The 22106-nt window shown below is 49.8% G+C and overlaps 1 protein-coding gene across 1 annotated transcript; it reads right to left on the bottom strand.

Annotated features, from left to right (window-relative positions):
- Nucleotides 1–1313: 1313 nt before the first annotated feature.
- On the bottom strand, nt 1314–21466 carry LOC144118501 (uncharacterized). The gene is made up of 6 exons (XM_077651426.1): nt 21446–21466; nt 18717–18864; nt 13628–13844; nt 13108–13162; nt 10721–10815; nt 1314–1634 (listed from the first exon to the last, which is right to left on the bottom strand). Exons 1-6 carry the CDS (start codon nt 21464–21466, stop codon nt 1337–1339), a joined length of 834 nt encoding a protein of 277 aa, XP_077507552.1. The 3' UTR covers nt 1314–1336.
- Nucleotides 21467–22106: the final 640 nt, after the last annotated feature.

The raw sequence follows: 22106 nt of genomic DNA, 5'->3' as shown, positions 1-22106 counted from the left end.
CCTGACATCTACGTAAGACTGGACTGCCTCAATAACGATGTGACACTAAGGTGACTGGCATGCTCGGAAGCACGCACACACTGAGTTTCTCATCCTTTTCACTTCGCGCGCGCTGGCGTTCATCTCACATATGTACTCCTTAGTGTTCTTTTTATTGTATACCCATAGGTCATATATTGTAACAATTTTGGTGCGCCACATTATAGGGCACGACGATATGACACCTCATCACATGCTTTCCACAGCCTTCAAGCCGAATAATTAAAATTCGTGGCATAGTTTTGCCACAGATACGTCCACACAGAAAGGGGGCATTGTACGGGTGCTTACATCGGCGTCCGTGTGATGGCTGCGTATCTTGCTGAGCACAGTCCTGCAACGATGGTACGTGCAGTACGTAGAAACTTCCCGCGTTGCGATGCGGCCATGCCACGAACTGCCACTGCGGTTGCAGCTGCGGCTGTGGCTGCGCGCCTGCCTGCAGCTGGTGCTGTTCTCTTGAACGACCGACACCCAACGGAAGCGCCGTCTGTTGAGACGTGGCCGTGCCGAGCCGCGGTGGGGCGCTGCTGGGCCTTGGCGCTGGTTCCTGCACGCAGTGAACAGACGATGGCACTCGGTGGGGAAGTTAAAAAAGGTGGCCGAAATGGATGCACGCATGGTTGACCCCCTTTCAAACGGGGGTCAACCATCCCGGAAAGATGTGAACAGACGCCGTGCGCAGTGCCTTGTCGATGGAAATCCAGGAGGTAACTCTGAAGCCTATTTTAATGAAGGACAGGTTCTCACTTGGATGAAACACGAGAGTTTTCCTGGCTGTTCAGCCGAGAACCACCATTATGAGTGAATATTATATACCAAATTCAGCCCTATGACCAAGGCTGCCTTAGGCACTCCGAGAATAAAAGCACGTTTTTCGAGCTTAAACCACCCTCTTGCAGCGCTTCAAGTGCGAAACCAGCAATTTATGACCACAACCGAATTATGATGGGCATGCTGAATGAGGAAACGTGCACACGTTTTTCAAGGAGAGCCAGGCATCACGTTCGACCATGTGGTACCGAATGATATGCAAATGAACGAACTGAAGCCACGAGGCGGCCGCGTGCGTCTGCTTCTGCAAACGAGTCGCGTGATTCTGGCTTGCGCACAGTGGAAGAGTGAAGCGGTTTTCAGGGTGCCGATAGTACGTACCTGCACCGGTAACGGACCTGGATATTTGACCGTCGCAGTGTCTTTGAGGCCAGTGCACATGCCCACCGGTGTCGGCTCTGTACGAGCTGGAGCCGAGCTCGAGACACCGGTGTCCCTGTGCTGTGGCGTCGGTGAGAGTGGATTAAAACTCGAGGGAGACGACTTCGGCTTTGCCTGCGTCGACCGCGGCAGCAGTACCTACCGTCTGAGGCGAGTTTGAAGTAGTCGATTCTTCCTGGCTCAGCGATGAGACCACTGGCAGCTGCGACGCCCCCGCCGTGGGCACCGACGACATTCTGATGTCCCTTGGTGACTCCACGTTCGGCGGTGTCCTCGCTGTGGACGGCACCAGCCCCAGGTCGCTAGCCAAAGTCAATGCCTCTGTTGTCTCAAGTGGTTGGCCCTGCTCTTCTTTCTCGGGCATGATCCAATCGCGAGGTCTGTATTTAGGGAACCAGCACGAGAAAAAAAAAGGTTATGAGGAGTTCGGACCCAAAGAAACCCGGGGACGAGATGACAGGTCCTGTCGTATTTTAGCCACCGCGTCTCAACAAAGATTCGAGGCGCCGTTAATCTAAGGTGCCCTTCTCGCATCCGACAGACTCTCCTGCTGAAGCTATATAGCGCGCAGAAATGCACTTGCGAAGACCGAGGGGAGCACTTGAAACGAGCGACGTTAAAAGGCCAGGGAAATGTCGCTGCAGCGCTAAGCGGTCTCTGAGGCTTTCTTGGACGGAACCCGTAAACGCGCTGCGGTCTGCTACCATTCAGGAAATGCTCTCATTTGCGGATGTCATTCTGGATAGAAACGAAAGCGCGGACGTTTACATTGGAGACAAGTTGTGTTTCGCCGGGTACCTCGGTGGCTACAATGACATCCGTTTGTCCGCTTGACGTACGTTAACCAAGATTGTGTACAAGCCTATACCTACGTGGTCGCCGCCTGCAGGCGTCATCGCGCTCCCCCTCGAAGCTTCTCTACGGCGACAATGTCCGTTAGTGGACACCACAAATGCCTCAATCACACCTGCTAACCATAGCAATGAAACGTCTAGCCTCACTGGTAGCCACCCTTGAGGGACACCACGTACCACGGCGGATTTTGGTTTCGGGCATGCATGAGCTGAAGCGGTCGTTCATGTAACTCGAATAACAGGCTTGGAAAGAACGTGTAATTGTTCTTGTTTGTTGTGTGCTTGTATCACAGTCAAGCACAGTCTCCTGGCCGCGGTTACCGTGAGCGAACTAGAGCATCCCGCCATTATACTGTATTTGGCAAAAGTAACATGCAAACGGGGTTTGCTTCTCGGGCATACCGCCGAGCTCTTACGGTGCCCTTAAAGACGAAACGTTCTAAGGAGGTCAGGAAAAGGGTTCTCCTTACATTACATAGATTTATGGCTAAAGGGATGACATAAGTACTCCGCAACATGGCTTGCAAACAAACCCCGTTGCCTCGTTACCTTCGTCAAAATATGACTCAATTACACACGTCACTGATCATGGAACGACCAAAGGCTGGCTTTGCCTCCTGAAGGGAGCCACACTCATCGGGGTGGAATGAAAGCGCCATAAACAGCGAGGTACTTTTAAGAATCTTGCAAAGGCAGACAAGGATTATCCAAGGGCATATTGAATATTTTCCTCTCCTCTCAAGGATTTCCGGCTTCCTATGTGCTAGAAACGAATGGGCTAGGAACAAAAGCTGCCCCCTTAGCCTGGCTAGGCAGTCATGCATATTTATTTGCACAGATGGAGAGAAGACAGCCTATAAAGAGTATGCTACGACCACGGGGGTTTGTGTGGCGATGAAGTGTGCATGAGGTTCCTGAAACATATATTTTTAGAGAGTAGCTTTTAGGGGCCCGCTTCTGGCTTGCGCCTCGTCGTCGATGTCGTCGGCGTAACCGGCAGCTACAGTAAAGCGATGAGCTCAGCGAAGAATGCGGAAAGGTAGCAGCGGAAGAGAGAAAGGTAGAAGCTTAAGATGGAAAGTGAAGATGAAGGATACGGCGGAGGCTGAAAGAGGTCGCGCTAATTTTGCGCAGTGGCTTCCTAATTGAGTTTACAGATAGCCGTCATACTTACCACCTGGCTGAAACAGCCTGCTCAACAGCAACTGGTTACAAGAAGTTTATTTAACATTAACAAGAAAACGCGGAGTTCCAACGGGGAACACACAGAACAACAGACAAGAAGCATATCACAAATGAAACCATGGGAAACACACTAACGCAGCAGCAAAAGCAACTGTGGGGGATGCGGTATCAAGCAGATATGTCAGGAACCGTTCTGTTACCGCCGGCATAAATTGGAGGGTCCATTGAAAACGTTGCACTGCCTTGCCCAAGTGAGGCGGTTCCTGGCGCAATTAGGACTGCGGGCTTCTTGATTTTCGCTCACGAGCGTGGCTGATTAAACTCAAATCAATGTACGATCTACCACTAAACTGCTACTTTCAACTTGGGTCAACCTTGAATCTTCTGTCGAACCGTCAACCAGCAAATACAGAACGTCTATGGGGTTGTCGATGGGGGCCTTTAATGGCAGACACGCTGTTTCCCGTGGAAACGGGCGCGCGTTACTCTGAATGTGCAGGCCACTCGCCTTGTGGCCCGCTCCAGACAAAGACTCGTTCTGTGTGCCTTCAGCGTTCTTACTTGAAGCAATGACAGAATTCATGTCCAACATTCTTGGAATTTTTTTTTTACTATAGGAGAGCTGTAAGGCACTGCTATAGACATATTGAAGGTAACTGGCCAATTCTCCAGATATGTAGCAAAATCTTCTTTTTACAGAGTTTCCATTGATTACAGTAAGCAGTTAAAATTGATGTAAAGAACCAACGAGGAACTCTTTTGAGTTCCTGTGCCTGCAAATCAAGCCTGATGACAGGAGATCTCCAGTTATATTGATTGTTATAGTGCAATCATACTGTCACGTAGTGGTGACGGCAGTCGAAGCAGCGATGAAGACGGACGAAAGGGTCTTCTAAAAGAATTGTTCATGGGGCAGACTTGCACCCAAAATGGACTGAATCACTCGGCGGCGGCGAACCGACAAGCGTGCTCGGCGGTCGTCGAGCAGAATGCCGGCCGCTGTCGGCCGTGCTCAATTCAAAGCTGATAGCGAACTTTCGAAATTAAGAGCGCAAAGTTACTAGAACATTCCTGAACAACGTAGAATCAGCTCTGCCTGGCTGCGATCAATCGAGATAAATCTAGTTGCGTCTTGCGTCGCAAACAAAGCGATAAAGTGATGTGGCGGGAGATTTGAAAAACGAATAAACACTGCAAATATTCGCGGCATTACTCCCCTCTCAAAGAAGCATCGACCCGATGCATTAAAACAAATAATGCGACTAGTGAGGAAAAAAACGGATCTTGCGAAAATAGAGCATGGAAATGCAGCTGCCTTTAGCGCGCATAATACGGCTTCAGACGGACTACATGGACAACTTCAGGTCGTACGCGGCGTCGCTGGGATGCAGTCATTGCGTCAGGGATGATTTCATAATCCAGTTCACCCAGCCGACAAAGAACCTTGTACGGGCCGAAATAGCGGCGCAAAAGCTTTTCACTCAATCCACGGCGGCGAATGGGCGTCCACACCCAGACTTGGTCTCCTGGCTTGCATTCCGCGTTGCGTCTTCGTAGGTTGTAGCGTCTGGCGTCGGACCGCTGCTGATATTTGATCCGTAATCGGGCAAGCCTTCGAGCTGCTTCTGCGCGTTGAAGGTAGGCGGCAACGTCGACGTTCTCTTCTTCTGTAACGTTGGGCAACATGGCGTCTAGCGTGGTCGTGGCCTCCCTGCCATGGACGAGCCTAAAAGGCGTCATCTGGGTGGTCTCCTGCACTGCGGTGTTGTAGGCGAAGACGAAGTAAGGCAGGATGACATCCCAGGTTTTGTGTTCGGCATCGACATACATAGCGAGCATATCGGCGATGGTTTTGTTCAGGCGCTCGGTCAGTCCGTTGGTCTGCGGATGGTATGCAGTTGTCCTCCGGTGGCTGGTTTGGCTGTAGCGCAGGATGGCTTGCGTTAGTTCCGCCGTAAATGCTGTTCCTCTGTCCGTGATGAGCACATCGGGGGCGCCGTGTCGAAGAAGAATGCACTCCACGAAAAATTTGGCGACTTCTGTTGCTGTTCCGTTAGGTAGGGCTTTCGCCTCAGCGTAGCGGGTCAGGTAGTCAGTCGCTATGATGATAACGCTGGAAAAGGCCCAAGCAAGTCCATGCCAATCTGCTGAAAGGGCCTTGAGCAAGGTTCAATGGGGCTCAGAAACCCTGCTGGTCGTGTGGGAGGAGTCTTTCGTCGCTGACAATCTCGGCAGGTTTTCACATAGTGTGCGACTTCGGCAGGCAGTCGGGGCCAGTAATACTTGTCTTGAATGCGGAGGAGGGTGAGAGTAAACCCGAGACGTCCAGCTGTCAGCTCGTCGTGTGAAGCCTGTAGAACTTCTTCGTGTAGACAAGTAGGTACAACAAGGAGGTAGGCTGTTTTGCTCGCTGTAAAGTTCTTCACAAGGGCCTCATTCTGCACACAGAAGGAAGACAGTCCTCGCTTGAATGAAGCGGGGGGTGAAGAAACCTTGCCTCCCAGGTACTCGATGAGGCCTTTTAGGTCGGGGTCCGAGCGTTGCTGCTGAGCAAAAGAGCTGGGGCTGATGGGTCCCAGGAAGGCGTCCTCATCGTCGTCCGGCGGCGGTGCATCTACAGGGGCTCGTGAGAGGCAATCGGCGTCAGAGTGCTTGCGTTCGGAATTGTAAACGATGGTGACGTCAAACTCCTAGAGACGTAGACTCCATCGAGCGAGTCGGCCAGAGGGGTCCTTCAAATTGGCAAGCCAGCAGAGCGCGTGGTGGTCGCTGACCACCTTGAACGGCCATCCGTAGAGGTAGGGGCGGAATCTTGACGTAGCCCAGATGATAGCAAGGCACTCCTTCTCAGTTGTCGAATAATTAGCCTCGGCCATGGAAAGGGAACGCCTAGCGTATGCGATGACTTTCTCCAGGCTGTCGCTTTTTGAACGAGGACGGCGCCTAGTCCCACGCTACTTGCGTCGGTATGAACTTCAGTATCGGCGTTTTCATCAAAATGCGCAAGGATCGGTGGGGACTGTAATCGACGCTGAAGTTCCTTGAAGGCTTCTGCTTGCGACGCTTCCCATTTAAACGGCACGTCTGCCTTCGGCAGTTGGGTCAGGGGCTCGGCGATGCGCGAAACGTTTTTCACAAATCGTCGGTAGTATGCGCACAGTCCGAGAAATCTGCGCATTGCTTTCTTATCGGCCGGCGGTGGAAACTGTTGAATAGCAGCTGTTTTCTGCGGGTCTGGGCGTACTCCTTCCTTGCTCATGATGTGGCCTAGAAACAGCAGCTCTTCGTACGCAAAGTGGCATTTCTCTGCTTTCAAGGTTAGGCCAGACGACTTGATTGCGTCTAGTACTGTTAGAAGTCTTTTGAGGTGCTCTTCAAAGTTCGAGGCGAAGACAACGACGTCATCTAAATATACCAGACAAATCTGCCACTTCAGGCCTGCCAGCACTGTATCCATTACTCGCTGAAACGTCGCTGGTGCAGAACAGAGACCAAATGGCATCACCTTGAACTCAAACAGCCCATCCGGAGAGATGAATGCTGTCTTCTCGCGATCTCTTTCGTCGACCTCAATTTGCCAGTAGCCGCTCTTGAGGTCCATCAATGAGAAATATTTGGCGTTGCAGAGGCGGTCCAGTGTGTCGTCGATGCGGGGTAGGGGGTAGACGTCCTTCTTTGTTATGTTGTTCAAGCGGCGGTAATCCACGCAGAATCGAAGTGCGCCGTCTTTCTTTCTAACTAGAACAACCGGTGCCGCCCATGGGCTGTTTGAAGGCTGGATGACGTCGTCGCGAAGCATTTCTTCGACTTGGTCCCGGATGACTTGTCGTTCTCGCGGTGACACACGGTAGGGGCTTTGACGGAGAGGTCGGACGTGTTGATCCGTTATAATGCGATGCTTGGCAATTGGCGTCTGTCGCACCTTCGGCGATGTCGAAAAACACACACTGTAGCTTTGAAGCAGATTGCGGATCTGGTCTTGTTTGTTCCAGTGCAGGGCCGGGTTGATGTCGAAAGTGGGCGAGTTCTCAGGCGAATCTTCTGCGGAGGGGTCGGAGAGGGCGAAGGAGTCTCGTACGCCGGATATTTCGTCGAAGAAAGCAATCGTCGTTCCTCTGTTAATGTGCCCGTATTCTTCCCTGAAGTTAGTCAGCAGTACTTCGGCCTGGCCATTGCGCAAATGTGCGATGCCTCTTGCGATGCTGATTCCTCGGTCTAGGAGCAACTGCATGTTGCCCTCGATGATGGCTTCAGCGTTAATGGCTTTCGTGGCGCCTACGGTCACGATAACGCTTGATCGGGGTGGGACGCTCACTTCTTCCTCCAGGACACTCAGGGCAACGTGATTTTCCCGAGTTTTCATCGAAGCGATGGCTTCGTCCGTCGAAAGCGTGATCAGCTTGGATCGCAGGTCGATGATCGCCTGATGCTCATTAAGGAAATCTATACCCAAGATCACTTCGCGGGAGCATTGCGGTATAACAACAAAGGTCGCAGGATAGGTATGTCCTTTGACAGTCACTCGCGCTGTGCATCGTCCTAATGGCGTAATGAGGTGGCCCCCTGCGGTTCGAATTTTTGGGCCGTCCCAAGCCGTTGTGACTTTTCTCAGCTGCGCAGCGAATGTTCCATTCATCACCGAGTAATCGGCTCCTGTGTCGACTAGAGCGGTAACTTTCCGGCCGTCGATAGTCACTTCTCAGTCAGAGGTCCTGGCTCTTGCATTGCACGTCGCTCTCGGCGTCGGGTCACGGCTTCGTTGCGTATGCGAGTCGCGGGTGGAGCGTGTGGTCGAAGCTCTTCTGGGTGGCGGCTTCGTTTTCAAGACAGCCTGCGTCGGGGTCGGGGTTCTCATTGTGTGCGGCGTCGGTGCAGCGAGTGCCGGTTCTTCATGCGGCGTCGCGGGTGCAGCGTCTTCATGGGGCGTGGTCGGTGGAGGATCTTCGGCGTTTCACTCTTGAGCAACCTCACCTCCAGAGGTTGCTGCCTTTAGTTTCCCCTACGGGGGCTGGGAGACCTTCCTCGTACCGCGGCTGCGTAGCTGCGGCGTGGCGGCGCAAAGCGCGAGGTTGACGGCGATGGTGAGCGCGAAAAGCGGTTCGCCGTGTACTCTTCTCGACGCAGGTACTCGTCTATTTCCTGCGGACGTTGCCCGAAGCGTGGTCGTGGGGCGTTAATGGCAAATCCTCGAAGACCGATACGTCGGTACGGGCAGTGACGAAGAATATGGCCGGCCTCACCGCAATGGAAGCACAATGGCCGGTTGTCGGAAGTCCTCCAGGCGTCGCATTTCCTGGGGCTTGAGCGTCGGTCATAGGCTGGGCGGGCGGGGACTAGGAGGCGGCGTTGTGGGACAAGTGGCTCATCTCGGGGAGGACGTGGGGGTTGTCGTTGGGGCTGGGCAGTCCTTACTGCAGTGGCGTAGGTCATGGCCTGGGGTTCTGTGTCCGTCGCGGTGCCAAGTGCCTGTTGCACTTCTTCCCATACCACGTCCATCAGAGTTGCTGCTTTTGGCTGTGGGGAGGATGGCAGTAATCGGCGTAGCTCCTCTCGGACGATTTCGCGGGTAACTTCCCGCAAGCTGTCGGCGGTGGTGGCCGGCGAGTTTGAAAAGATTGCATAGGGAGAGGAAGGGCGGTTGTACTGCCGAGCTCGGACGTCGAGGGTCTTCTCAATCGTCCAGGCTTCTTGCATGAATTCCTCGACCGTTTTTGGCGGCTGGTGGACGAGGCTGCCAAAGAGTTGTTCTTTACGCCGCGCATTAAAAACAACTTTCTTTTCCTCGGCCATCCCGGGGTCGGCGCGGCGAAATAGGCGCTTCATCTCCTCGACGTAAACGCGGACGGGCTCATTCGGAAGCTGGATCCTGGACTCGAGGAGTCGTTCGGCTCTTTCTTTCCTCAAGACACTTGTGAATACCTTCAATAGTTCTCTCTTGAATAGCTCCCATGTCGTAAGGGATGACTCGTAGTTTTCGTACCACGTGCGTGCGGAGCCATCCAGTGAGAAGAACAGGCGTACAATTTTTGCCGCATCATCCCACTTGTTGAATGACGCCACGCGCTAAAATTGATCCAACCATTCTTCAGGGTCTTCGCCTAGGGATCCATTGAAAGTTGGCGGCACCCGCGGCTGCTGCAGTATGATCGGTGTCGACATCTTCGGCGAGGTTGCGGTGCTCGTAGTCGCGTCTTTTCGCTGTCTGGTGTGATCCGGCAGTTTCCCGAACTCAGGGTCCTCTCCCTGGAGACGTCGGCTGGCTCGTCCTCGGATGCGAAGTGCTCAGGGCTGGCTTCACGACTTGAAGGCGGCGTCCGGAACATGGAAGGCTACCCAGCACCTCCACCAGATGTCACGTAGTGGTGACGGCAGTCGAAGCAGTGATGAAGACGGACGAAAGGGTCTTCTAAATGAACTTTATTGGGCTGACTTGCACCCAAAATGGACTGAATCACTCGGCGGCGGCGAAGCGACAAGCGTGCTCGGCGGTCGTCGAACAGAATGCCGGCCGCTGTCGGCCGTGCTCAATTTAAAGCTGATAGCGAACTTTCGAGATAAAGAGCGCAAAGTTACTAGAATATTCCGGAACAACGTAGAATCAGCTCTGCCTGGCTGCGATCAATCGAGATAAATCTAGTCGAGTCTTGCGTCGCAAACAAAGCGATGAAGTGATGTGGCGGAAGATTTGAAAACGAACAAACACTGCAAATATTCGCGGCAATACAATGTATTAAAAAGTGCGCTCATAGAGTCCCGTTCACAAATGCCTTTGTCCAGAATTAATCACAAAGTGTACAAGAGAGGCGAAAGCCTCAGGGTGCTTGCCAACGTTTCGACAAGAGCACCAGTCTTCGTCTGGGCGGGTATGAGGTTGCAGCGCGTCCTAGCAGGGAGCAGCAGACGCGGGAGAGGACGCCGTAAGGCAAGGGCTGCACCGTGCCGCTATTTACCACTGAGGATGTTTCGTTCAATGCGGTAGATAAGAGGCCTTGTGCGAGCAACGGCATGCTAGTCATAGTAACTGCCATCCAAGTATTTTGCCCGAATATGTCGCAAAATAAAGCTGCGCTAAAATTTCGAATAAGGTAGTATTGAAATTGTCGGTCAAGTACTTGTTACTAATACAAGAAATTTGTCTTCGTTTACTCTCTCAATATCTCCATTTAACGATATCCAGCGCGAGCGGCTGTTAGCCTCTCAGCGCGGAATTCCTAACTTCATCCGTACACCGGACCGTAGGCTGTGCACTTCTTTGTTTGCCTTTAATTAGAAGCCACTGCACTCCCCCAAGCAACCCTTGCTTATCTGTCCTCAGCAGTGGGCGTCCTGCGCATGCCCATTTCCGCTTCATGATTTCAGTTAGAAGGAAATAAACTTGTGAGGGAGTTCCTTCACACACAGCGCGTGACAGAGACATGTATGCGTACCTTTCACTGTAGTTGAGAGACCAGAAGCTGTTATTGGCTCTGCTGCAGGGCACCTTGATAAACCAGTTCTGGTAGAGGGCATGGCGCACCGAACTCTGCGATAGTTCACCGCAATGTGAAGGACATTTAAAAGAAAAAATCTTGGCTGCTCGCGACAGATTTACAAAAGTGCAAAAAAAAAACGGGAGGGCACACTTAAGCTCTGCCTTAAGGGTATGACGCGATAGCAAATTGGATTAATTCCCATATGTGCACAAAGTCATTCTATACATTCATAGGCGTCCCACCTGCCTCCTAGACTTCTCTCTGGGCAGCAAGGACATGATGCGATGGCAAAGTGGATTAATTCCCATATATGCAGAAAGCCTTTCTATACATTCATAGGTGTCCCACATCGCCGGCAAATGAAAATTGGTTTTTGGTGAAAGAAAACGGCACAATATTTGTCTCATATATCATTGGACACCGTAACCGCGCCGTAAGGGAAGGAATGAAGGAAGGAGTGAGAGAAGAAAGGAAGAAAGAGGTGCCGTTGTGGACGAGTTCGGAATAATTTCGGCCACCTGAGGATCTTTAACATGCGCTGACATCGCACAGCACACGGGCGCCTTTTGCGTTTCGCCTCCACCGAAACCCGGGCGCCGCGGTTGGGTTGGAACCCGGATACTCCGATTTGTGTTAGCTGAATTCACTCAAGGCTGTTGTGATCGGGTCTGCGGGAGTCGCCCTGGTGTACCCGCTTTAAATCGCTAACAACGCGGCTCCGAACGAGCGACGGCGTTGGTGGAATACGCGAAAGCGTTTCATCGAACGGTCATTGTAAAGAGCTGGCACTGTACGGACCATGTTCCAATGACGTGGCGTCGAAGGCGAGCCAAAAGATCCCCCAATACCCCTCACCCGCGAGCTCATCGTTTCCCGACCGGCTCTGATTGGACGCCGTGATCGGGCGCTGTGATTTGCACGCTGCGCCGCTGAGCCGGGGTACCCGGTTTCGAACCTGGCTGCGGCGGTCGCGTTTCGTTAGAGGGGGATTGCAAAAGGCATCCGTGTACTGTGCGATGTAAGTGCGCGTTAAAGGTCTTCAGATGGTCGAAATTATTCCGAGGCCCTCCACCAGGGCACCTGTATCTATCTCTTTCTTCATTCGCTAGCACCTTCATGCCTTCCCTCATGGCGGAGTTGAGTTGTCCACCGAGGAGTGAGACAGTTACTGTGCCTTCCATTTCCTCAAAAACCAAATATACTCAACGCTTTCCCCCTCTCCTCTGCCGACTCGAAGCTTTAAACTTGCAACGGCGGTAAATATTTGATGGCAGTTCTAATGATAATACACGAAAACTGTCAAGAGTGTTACCACTGTATAATGCGAGATTCGGGGTGATATGTTGAGATATTCTGTTTTCGTAATGTACTGAAGAAACGAAATTGAGAAGACCAAGCATATCTGTAGAGTTATAGACCTCTCTTTTCATTTTTCAGGCATACTCGCTCTCGTGGCGCTTCTCTCTCAGTCCTTGATAGTCACAAAGGAAGCGTCGCGATCTGAGAAATGGCCAGATATGTTCGAGGTGTCGGACCAATGTATAGTTATGCGAGACGAAATTTATGATGCATTTCGGGAGGTCGTCACAGCAGTTAGAGGAGTTACGAGGGAGAGGAACTACGCTGTCACACGTCACGTCAATGGGTTAGGACCGCCCAGTGGAGTCAGTTGCCACCCTCCTGTTGCGTCGGCTGCAACTACTACTGACAGTACTAGTACTACTACTACGACGGCGCTAAACCTAGGGAACGAGCCTCTCGCTGCTGTCGTTTTAAACTAAGAAAGGTGGACTGTTAACTGAACTGTAGTCAATGCTTACATCCCGCATCCAGGACAAGAGTAGAAAATGCTTTGTGTATGCAGTAATGCATCCTAGGGTTTGCAGGCCCGGCTTCCCCGGCAGCAGTTTTTCGTCAGCACTGCAGATCACCAGTTGAACAACAAAAGTGGTAACCTCAGCTAGATAATGATAAATTGCTTGGGTTTCTTTGTAAGCGCACATTGGGTACATGACCATCTTTAGCTCATAGCTATGTAGACCACCACGTAATTAAGAGATTATGTGACCTCAATGAGTTCAAAAGGATAGAAAGATAACAAGACGAATAACAAGAAGGTATTTCTGATAGAATATAGAGGCTGCTAGAATAGCAGTTCCCGTTAGCAGAATACTTTCCTGTAACTATCTTTTGTGCAATATTTTTCTGTACTTTTTTCCCCTTCAAGTCCTACGCAGACCAGTATGTCGGTGGTTTTAAATACATTCTCAAAAAGTAGTCTTGTCAAGAAGACGCCCATCTCATTCACTCTTCTTCTTTATCTCTTTCCCAGTCGCGCTCACCTTCCAAGTGGCCTGGGCGTCCACATCCACGAAGCGGAAGAAAGGGAACTTGTTCCTGCGCATTCGGGAGAAAGGTAAGAGATAACACTGAAATGACGAGCGACAATGCAGAGTAACTTCAGTTATCGAGCTGCATGATGTGTTGCTCATATCACTCGTTTTGAGAAGCGCAGGTAGTTTAGGACGTTTAAAGCTGGGCACATCTTGAAGAGAGCCGCTGACACGCGAGACAAAATGCGATGTAACCTGAAGTGCACGTCATGTGGGGTCCTCCCGCACTGCTGCCTCCTACAGTCTCCGTGACGCGGCGCAGTCCGTCAGGACCCCACGTGACCATACTGAGCCGGGAGAGACCAAAATTTAGCAAGGGAAAGTGCGGAAGTGGGGGACAGGAAAGGTCTTGATTCGTCATTTTTGGCTAGTTAATAGCATTGAAAAACTTAGGAGAGGGTGGTGCAACCTAAGGTCTTCGCGATCAGGCAAGATACGTTCTAGATCATGCGTGCGAAGAGGGGCTCACCTCAGTGCCTCGTAGATGTGTGACACGCGCAACATTCGCCTCGGACTCTTGTGGATAGCGTTAGCGATATGCTGCACCAAGAAGCCTGACGGCCTCCGAAGGCAGGTGCCCATGGGCAGAAGTTCTCCCAGATGACCAGGTGGCGCCATGTCCACCGTGCATGTGTCCTCAATACTCGGTAGCTTCCGCCGCCTGACGGTCGACTGTAAGGCAGCTCCTGCGACGGACGGCCAACCGCAACGAATGATGGTGGCGCCACCCAGCAGTACCATTATTTTTAGCTACGCCATTTGTCTCCTGCACAGTTCTTCTAAATTGCGCCCGTTTTCTCCTTTACCATTCCTTTGAGCTGCGCCATTTCCCCCGAGTATCACTTTTTTAGCACCGGCAATGACAGAACCGCGCTCAAAGAACTCAAGGCGACATCCAGCAATACGCGCTCTCCTGTCTTCCTGCCAAGTATTGACCAAGCCCAATGTGACAAAGGGAGTAATTCAGAGTTCAGTTTGATGGAAAAGGCTGTGAATATGAAATAGTTTTTAAAATCCGCCTCCAATCACTTGCTAATCTAGAGGCTTCGTGTTGGATGTCATTTTTTTGTTGTTGATCTTTCCAGTCCAGATATAAAGACAAAAGCCAGCGCTGTGGCGTAGCACTATAGCACATGCCTTTGCGTTCTGTATGTGTTTCTCCCACCCCCCTCCGCCCCCTCCTGTATTAATAGCAGTGTTGGTTTTGGCAACGCAAACCTTTTTTTTAATCTGTGCTGCTTCGTGGCAAAAGTTACGATGCTAAACTTCTTAACGGTGATCGAAAAGCGTTTATTACCCTTTTTATCTCAGCTCAAGTACTCACAACGTGGGAAACATATTGCTAGCGGCTCGACCTCACACGATTTATAAATGATTTATTACTTATAATGATTTATAACTATTTTTCCTGCCCATCCGCAGTCACGCGTGGATGAGATCCCGATGTTTTAAAAAGCAGGAAAACATGATGTGCTGCTTCTATCAAAACCTCTCGGTGGTCGTAACGTTTCCCGCGGACATGTATCGGATTTAGTACAGGATATGGAGGTGCACGTGGAGGGTTGTCCAGTGGCCTTAAATTCGCCTTGTCAGCATAGGGGACGACTTGGCAAATGACTCATGCGTCAGATGCTCAGAATATAGGGAGAGTGGTTCCTGTTAGAGCGAGAAAGACGACCACAATCTTATCACTTATTAGAAGACACAACCCGATACCCAGACTGCAGGGCTAAATTCGTTAGTGCATTAAAAGTGGCCGGCCAAAACCACCACAGTGCTAACAACGAAAAGTACAGGGTAGTAGGGCAATTTGTTAATTATTATTAAGTAAATAATACGCAAGAACGACGGCACCCTCACTCCAATGCCGCGTGAAGTCGCGGAGACTGTACCTGCGCACGCTTTGCGCTGCGCTTGTTAAGTGGGTCGGATAAAAGACGCAACCAGTATAAAAACACAGCCGAAAAATGTCTGCCATCAAAGCAGATTTCTGCAGTATTTTGGCCGTGAACTTTAGCAACAGAAATGTTTTTTAGTGACAATGAAATTTTCAGTAGTATTGTGCTGTCCTTTGTCGTACCGGAAAGAACTTCATCATCATCATCATCATCATAACCATCATCATCATCATCAGCCTGACTACACCCACTGCAGGTCAAAGGCCTCCCCCATGTCTCTCCAATTAACCCTGTCCTTTGCCAGCTGCGCCCACCATATGCCTGCAAAATTCCTAATCCCATCCGCCCACCCAGCCTTCTGCCACCGCCTGCTACGCTTGCCTTCTCTTGGAATCCACTCCGTTACTCTTAAGGACCAGCGGTTATCTTGCCTTCGCAGTACATGCCCTACCCTAGCCCATTTCTTCCTCTTGATTACGACTAGGATGTCATTAACACGCGTTTGTTCCCTCATCAACTCTGCCCACTTCCGGTCTCTTAACGTTACACCTATTTTCCTTTCCATGGCTCGCTATGTTGTCCGTAACTTAATCTGAATCTTTTCCGTTAGCCTCTACGTTAGGTGAGTACCGGTAAGGTACAGCTGTTGTACGCTTTCCTCTTGGGGGATATTGGTAACCTGCCATTCATGATCTGAGAGAATCTGCCATATGCACTCCACCCCATTCTTATCCTTCTAGTTATTTCCCTGCAGATCAGATGATCCAGATCAGTGGTCACTACCTGCCCTAAGTAGAAGCCTGTACCACTTCCAGCCCTTCGCTGCCAAATGTGAACTGCTGTTCTCTTGCTAGACTGTTGAACGTTACTTTGGTTTCCTGCGTGGTAATTTTTAGACCGAGCACTCTACTCTCCCTGTCTAACTCATTGAACATGATTTGCAGTTCATCTCCTGAGTGACTCAGCAAGACAATTTCATTAGCAAATCGCAGAATATTGAGGTATTCTCCATTAACTCTTATCCTGAGCTGTTCCCAATTCAAGCCTTGGAATACCTCCTGTAAACAGGCTGTGAATAGCATCGGCGAGATCGAGTCTCTTTGCCTGACGCCTTTCCATATTGAAATTTCATTGCTGACTTTATGGAGGACTACGGTAACTGTACAGTTCCTATATATATCTTCCAGTATTTTGACATAAGGCTCACCTACACCCTGATTCCGCAATGCCAGTATGACTGCCGAGGTTTCCACCGAGTCAAATGCTTTCTCATAATCAATGAAGGCTATATAGGGGTTGGTTATAGTCTGCGCATTTATCTATAATCTGATTGATAGTGTGCATGTGATCCATTGTGGAATATCCTTTACGAAAGCCTGCCTGATCATTTTGTTGATTAAAGTCTAAGGTTGCCCTTACTCTATTAGCAGTTACCTTATTAAATACCTTGTAGGCAACGGACAGTAAGCTGATCGGTCTGTAATTTTTCAAGTCTTTGGCGTCTCCTTTCTTAGGAATTAAGGTTATATTTGCATTCTTCCAAAATTCTGGCACGGTCGAGGTCATAAGGCATTGCGCATACAGGATGGATAGTTTTTCTTGAAAAGTCTCCCCGCTGTCTTTCAACAGATCTGTTGATGCCTGATTCTCACCAGCTGCTTTTCCCCTTTGCATTGCTCCTAAGGCTTTCTTTATTTCTTCTTTCCTTACTGGCGGGATGACGCATTGCTGTGCGCTACTGTCTCCATCATTAACGTCCTGAATGCATTGGCTACTGTATAGATTTGTGCAGAACTCCTCGGTTGCTTTAACTATATTATCCATATTGCTAATTACATTGATCTCCTTATCTTTTAACGCATACATCCCTATTTACCTGTGCCTAGTTTCCCCTTCACCGCTTTTAGGCTACCTCCGTTCCTTAGAGCATGCTCGATTTTCTTCATATTAAACTTCCTTATGTCGGCTACCTTACACTTATTTATTCACTTCGATAGCTCTGCTAGTTCTATTCGGTCTGTAGGGCTAGACGCCCTCATGCTTTGACGTTTCTTAATCAGATCTTTCGTCTCCTGAGATAGCTTGCCGGTATCCCGTCGAGCCGTCCTACCGCCTACTTCTACTGCGCACTCCGTAATGATATCTGTGAGATTATCGTTCACTGTATCAACATTCAGATCGTCTTCCTCAGTTAAAGCTGAATATCTGTTCTGCAGCGATATCCTGAATTCCTCTATTTTCGCTCTTGCCGCTAGCTCGTTAATGGACTTCCTCTTTACTAGCTTATTTCGTTCCTTCTTCAAGTCTAAGCTAATTCGAGACCTTACCATTCTGTGGTCACTACAACGCACCTTTCCTAGGATTTCCACATCCTGCACGATATCAGGTTGAGCGCATAGTATGAAGTCAATTTCGTTTTTAGCCTCATCATTAGGGCTCTTCCAGATCCACTTCCTGTTCTCTCGTTCGCGCAAAGAGGTATTCATGATGCGTAAATTATTTTTATCTGCGAACTCTACTAATAGCTGTCCCCAGCCATTGCTACAACCTATCCCATAGTCGCCTACCGGCTCGTCGCCAGCCTGCTTCTTGCCCACTTTCGCATAGAAGTCGCCCATCAGTACACTGTACTGTGTTTTTACCGTGTTCATTGTTTGAAAGAACTTCAGAATAGTATCAGATATAACTACCGGAGTGCTACAGGATAATGGTACAATACTACAGAAAAATCATCTGTTATTGCTACAAACCTACAGAACATACTGTCGTATTTTGGGCACGATTCGGTAAGTTTTTTGTCAACTGGGCATTCATTTATCAGCGCCATGACACTGTGCACTTGCATGGCGGCCACTCTGGCGTGTGCATGAGCTAAGCATACATGTCCGCACTCATACAGGACTCTGCGTCAGTACATATACAACCTCACAACCGTAAGCATTCGCTCTTTTCGCTGATTCTAATTGAAGGACAAAGACATTGCGGCATCCCGTATCTGTGGGCCAAGTTTGCTCTGCACAGCAACCAATTTCGCGAGGGGTCGAGCACGAACTGCTCAAATGCAAACACACACACCCATGCGCGCATTTTGACGAGCATCAGAGTGAGAATCGTCACTATAGTTTTAGGATTGCGTGTACATGTGTTACCGGGGGAGTACAGTCCTTACCAAGTTAAAGGCAATTCGGTAAACCGGATTACAAGCTGCATGCTATGCACGTGAAGTGGTAGCTATGTGGTTAGGTGGGGAGAGCATCTGCGGGTGCAAGTGCACAGTAGACATTTGATATTCCGATGTACGCCCCCGCTAATACGTCTGCGCTATTCTAAATTTCTCTAATTTTAGCAGCCGTTAGCCGTTACTACCGGCAGAGCTTGGAAGCTTTCCGCGTCTACATAAAGGGACCGCTACGGGCACTGTTCGAGACACACATCGTTTTCATAAGAGGACCTAAGGTGAGGGGTTTTACCATCCTGTTTTCATGGTAACGAATCCGTTCTGCCGACGTCCCTTACCTACATTGGTCCAGAGACTACATATTGCTCACCTTGGAGACTTGATGCGGATATGTGTATGGTCGGTAACACTGCCTAAATGGGATTTTAAACGGCCGACAGGAGTGCACCGGACAGCGCAAGTGGCGCACTGCTCTCACTCACCACAGCGTCTCTTCGTGCTTGGTTTGTCGCAGCGGTGTTGGCGGCCAGTAGAAGACGGAACGTCGTTCGCTGCTTGGACTACAGTGCTCATGTCCGGCATGATGCTGGACACGTAGGCAACGGAGAGCGCCTCGGTCTCCTGTTCGATCTGTGCCAGGGACGACGAAGACAGGTCACAATGCGCTAGCCTCGGCAAAACATCAGCCGCAAAGAGAAACTCTACTAACGGAGCTATAAATTAAGCCTACTAATGAAGCCTCACCGAGCAGCCGAAAATGAGCGAAGTATTCGCGAACTCTCCTCAGCACGAGTACTTCTCTGTAATAGACTCCTTTTAAAACTGAAAAAAAAACGGAGATCGGCTCGAGAATAACTTACTGCTGTCGCAACTGCACGGAGGTAGGTCTCAGAGCGGAATGGCCTGGAAATTGTAATATGTCGCAACCGAAAAAAACGCTCTTCTACTGCCAGAAAGCACGCTGCATATGTGGGCCAAGGCTGCAAGAGACGTGGACGGACGCTGTAGATAGCGTGAGCATGTCACGTTAATTTCGGCAATGTAATTATCTTACCACACATCACGTGACATAATGACGTCGCCTAGAGGGCTCACTCCCCGGCCTGTGCATCTCTTAAGGTGCAACCAGGCCCACCAGGACGACTCACATGAGATCACGTGAGCGTATGGCCACACGTAGCCTTGTCGTCATGTCATTTTGCTTGGCCCGTCTGGAGTAAACGTGAACTCCTGGAGGCAGGGGCGCTTTAAGGTGTACTGCACAGGTATCCTAATTTTTTCTCCCTGTATGCAAGGCTATAGCTTTGGAGTTCCTTCGACATCAAGTCGTACGAAACAAGAAAAAAGCAATTAGTCGATGAGTATATGCACTGAAACATGTTCACAGTGATAGTGACGTCATAGGCATCTGGTAAAGTCCTTTAGGTCAAAGACTTAAGGTGAAGGCATTCTGGGTAAAGGCCTTCTGGGTAAAAGACTTTAGGTTGAAGGCCTTTATGTGAAGGGTCTTTATGGTAAATGTCATAAGGTCAAAGGATGCTTTCGCATTCTTTCAATATCACCTTACTCTAGACTTATGCCAGTTTTTCACGACCAGGACGGCCAACTGCTCTTCACAAGAATCAAGCCCACTAATGCTGTCGCACAATCCTCCACAGTCTACTTAACATTTAGTGGTTTGAATCTTCTTCCAGTGGGTGGCACTCTTTGAATGGTCCTTTGTGGACGCACGACATCAGGTGCCGTTATCACCGTAGCGAACAATAAGAAAACTTCGTCACGCTAGTCGTCAGCGGGGTTATGGCGTGATGATAACTTTAATGCTACTGCATTAAAAAAAGAGAGGAGTGTGGAGGATGGAACAAGAAGGAAGGACGCGCGTGGTGCAAGACTACAATCTGGCGCTCTAACATGAAGCTCTCAGGATGCTTGCAAGCCATCATAGACGACGAAAACAGCAATCATTTAGAACACCTCTGCGAAATATGACAAAAATATGACCAAGTCGTTTAAATGGCGGACTCTAGAAGCAAGCGAGGCGTTCCCTAGAGGAGGAGGAGGAGGCCCCTAGAATTTCGCCTCCATCGAAATGCGACCGCTGCGGCCAGGATCGAATCCGCGTCTGTCGGGTCCGTGGTATGCCGCCAATGAAAACTAAATCCTTCAGCTGCTACAGATGCTCGAATGGAATAATATCCAGGAGAAATACTCTCACTCTAAAACGTGCCACCTGTGAGTTGCATAGCGAGGTGTCATGTTAAACTGGCTGTTTTAAGGCGTTAGCATTAGATGGCTATGTCCCGAGTTCCGTGTGAGCAAAACATTCTCCGCATAATTACGTCGTTCTGTGACGATAAATGTGCAAACGTTTAGTTGTGTTAGATAGTATGTGATGAGATTTCGCTGTGGCAAAGGTTTGGTGGATGTAGCAAGATTAGTTAAACGCCAAAATTACACTTCGACGTTACAATCGCCACAGACGTCGACATAGCTTCTCCGAACGATTGTGTGGTTCTAAAAAGATACATGTGCAAAAGCTTAATTGTGTTATATAGTGCGTTATGAGGTCAGGCTATGCAGAAAATTCGGTAGAAGAACTTTAATTAGTTAATTAGACATGAAAATTACACTTCTACCTTACAAAGCCCGTGTTTTCGTGCGTGTTTCGTGTCAGGAAAACATTCTCCGCAGGATTACGTCGTTCTGTGGAGATGTATGTGCACAACTTTGACTGCGCTAGATAGTGCGTGATGAGATCTTGGTATAGAAAATATTTGGTTGATGGATTGCAATTACCTAATTAATTAAACTTCGACAACACAATAGCCATGGACGTCGACATAGCACTTGGACGTGATAAGTAAAATAAACAAACAATACAAATACAGGAAAAATAAAAATGAAAAAGAAAGTAATAAAATCAAACATAACAAATATAAATAGATCGGGCACTGGCCTCGTGGAAAAAATCCCCGTTCTATTAAGTTCCATGCTTTCGCATTCCTCCGTGTAAAGAGACAAGTGCCCTGGTAATTTTTGGCTGGAAGCGATACATTTAGTGCCACCACTTCTGAAAGTTTGCCGTTCTTTACCCTCGACCGCCTCCGCGCCTAATAACATCGGGGAAGCAGTGAGGGCTCGGCGGAGTGGTGCGCTCCCCATACGTATTGCAGTGTCCCCGGACGCGTGGTGGAATCGCTGTCGTACTCACCTCGGCGGAAAGCGGTTCCATATCCGCCGCCCCCGATTCGTGATGCATAGCCGTAGTTACGGTATCCGAGTCGGTCATCTCTGGATCTTGCATTTCGAATTCACACGTCCGGGATTGTTGTTTTCCAATGCGTCCACCCCCGCTGGCTTTCCGTTTTCGGTCTGCGCCAGAGCAAATGTGACGGCTTGTGTTTTCACAAAAAAGTTTTCTCGCGACAGGCATCCGCTGTGTTTGGAGCAGGAACTGTAAAAGTCAGACTCCGAAGTGTACCGTTCTTGTTCTATAACACAAGGAAAACTCCAGTTTTGTGGAGTCTTAGGGCAGGTGAGCTTGGCGAATGCTTCATAAAAACGAATACTTGATCTTTTCTTGGTGTTCAAAGCTAGTCGCATCAGTGTGCGCAGGTCCGGCGACCGTTTAGTACACGGCAAAGCGATGCTCGGGAACTCTTCGCCCTCACTTCCCTTACCCATGCATCATTCATTTCCTCCCCCCCCCCCCCGCGAGAAAAACGTGGTAACCCTGTTCGTTTCCCTCCCGGCCACCAGTTTCTTCTGATCCGCCCTGCGCGGGAGATAGCAGCTAGCGCTGTGCTTCGGAATTAAGAAGTTCACCCTCAAAGGCTGATGCGTCTCGTCTAACCTACGCCACTGGTCACCTG

This window comes from Amblyomma americanum, chromosome 1 (assembly GCF_052857255.1).
Source record: "Amblyomma americanum isolate KBUSLIRL-KWMA chromosome 1, ASM5285725v1, whole genome shotgun sequence".
NCBI lineage: Eukaryota > Metazoa > Arthropoda > Arachnida > Ixodida > Ixodidae > Amblyomma > Amblyomma americanum.
The sequence above is the reverse complement of the archived record's forward strand: the minus strand, read 5'-3'. Positions and strand labels throughout refer to the sequence as shown.

What these genes read in the sequence shown, in the direction of transcription:
- LOC144118501 (XM_077651426.1), bottom strand. Translation starts at nt 21,466, where the DNA reads ATGGAACCGCTTTCCGCCGAG. An exon ending in CACATCTACGAGGCACTGAG is followed by an intron (nt 13,163 to 13,627) that starts GTGAGCCCCTCT and finishes CCGAATGCGCAG; the next exon opens with GAACAAGTTCCCTTTCTTCC. An exon ending in TCTCTCAACTACAGTGAAAG is followed by an intron (nt 1,635 to 10,720) that starts GTACGCATACAT and finishes CCCTAAATACAG; the next exon opens with ACCTCGCGATTGGATCATGC.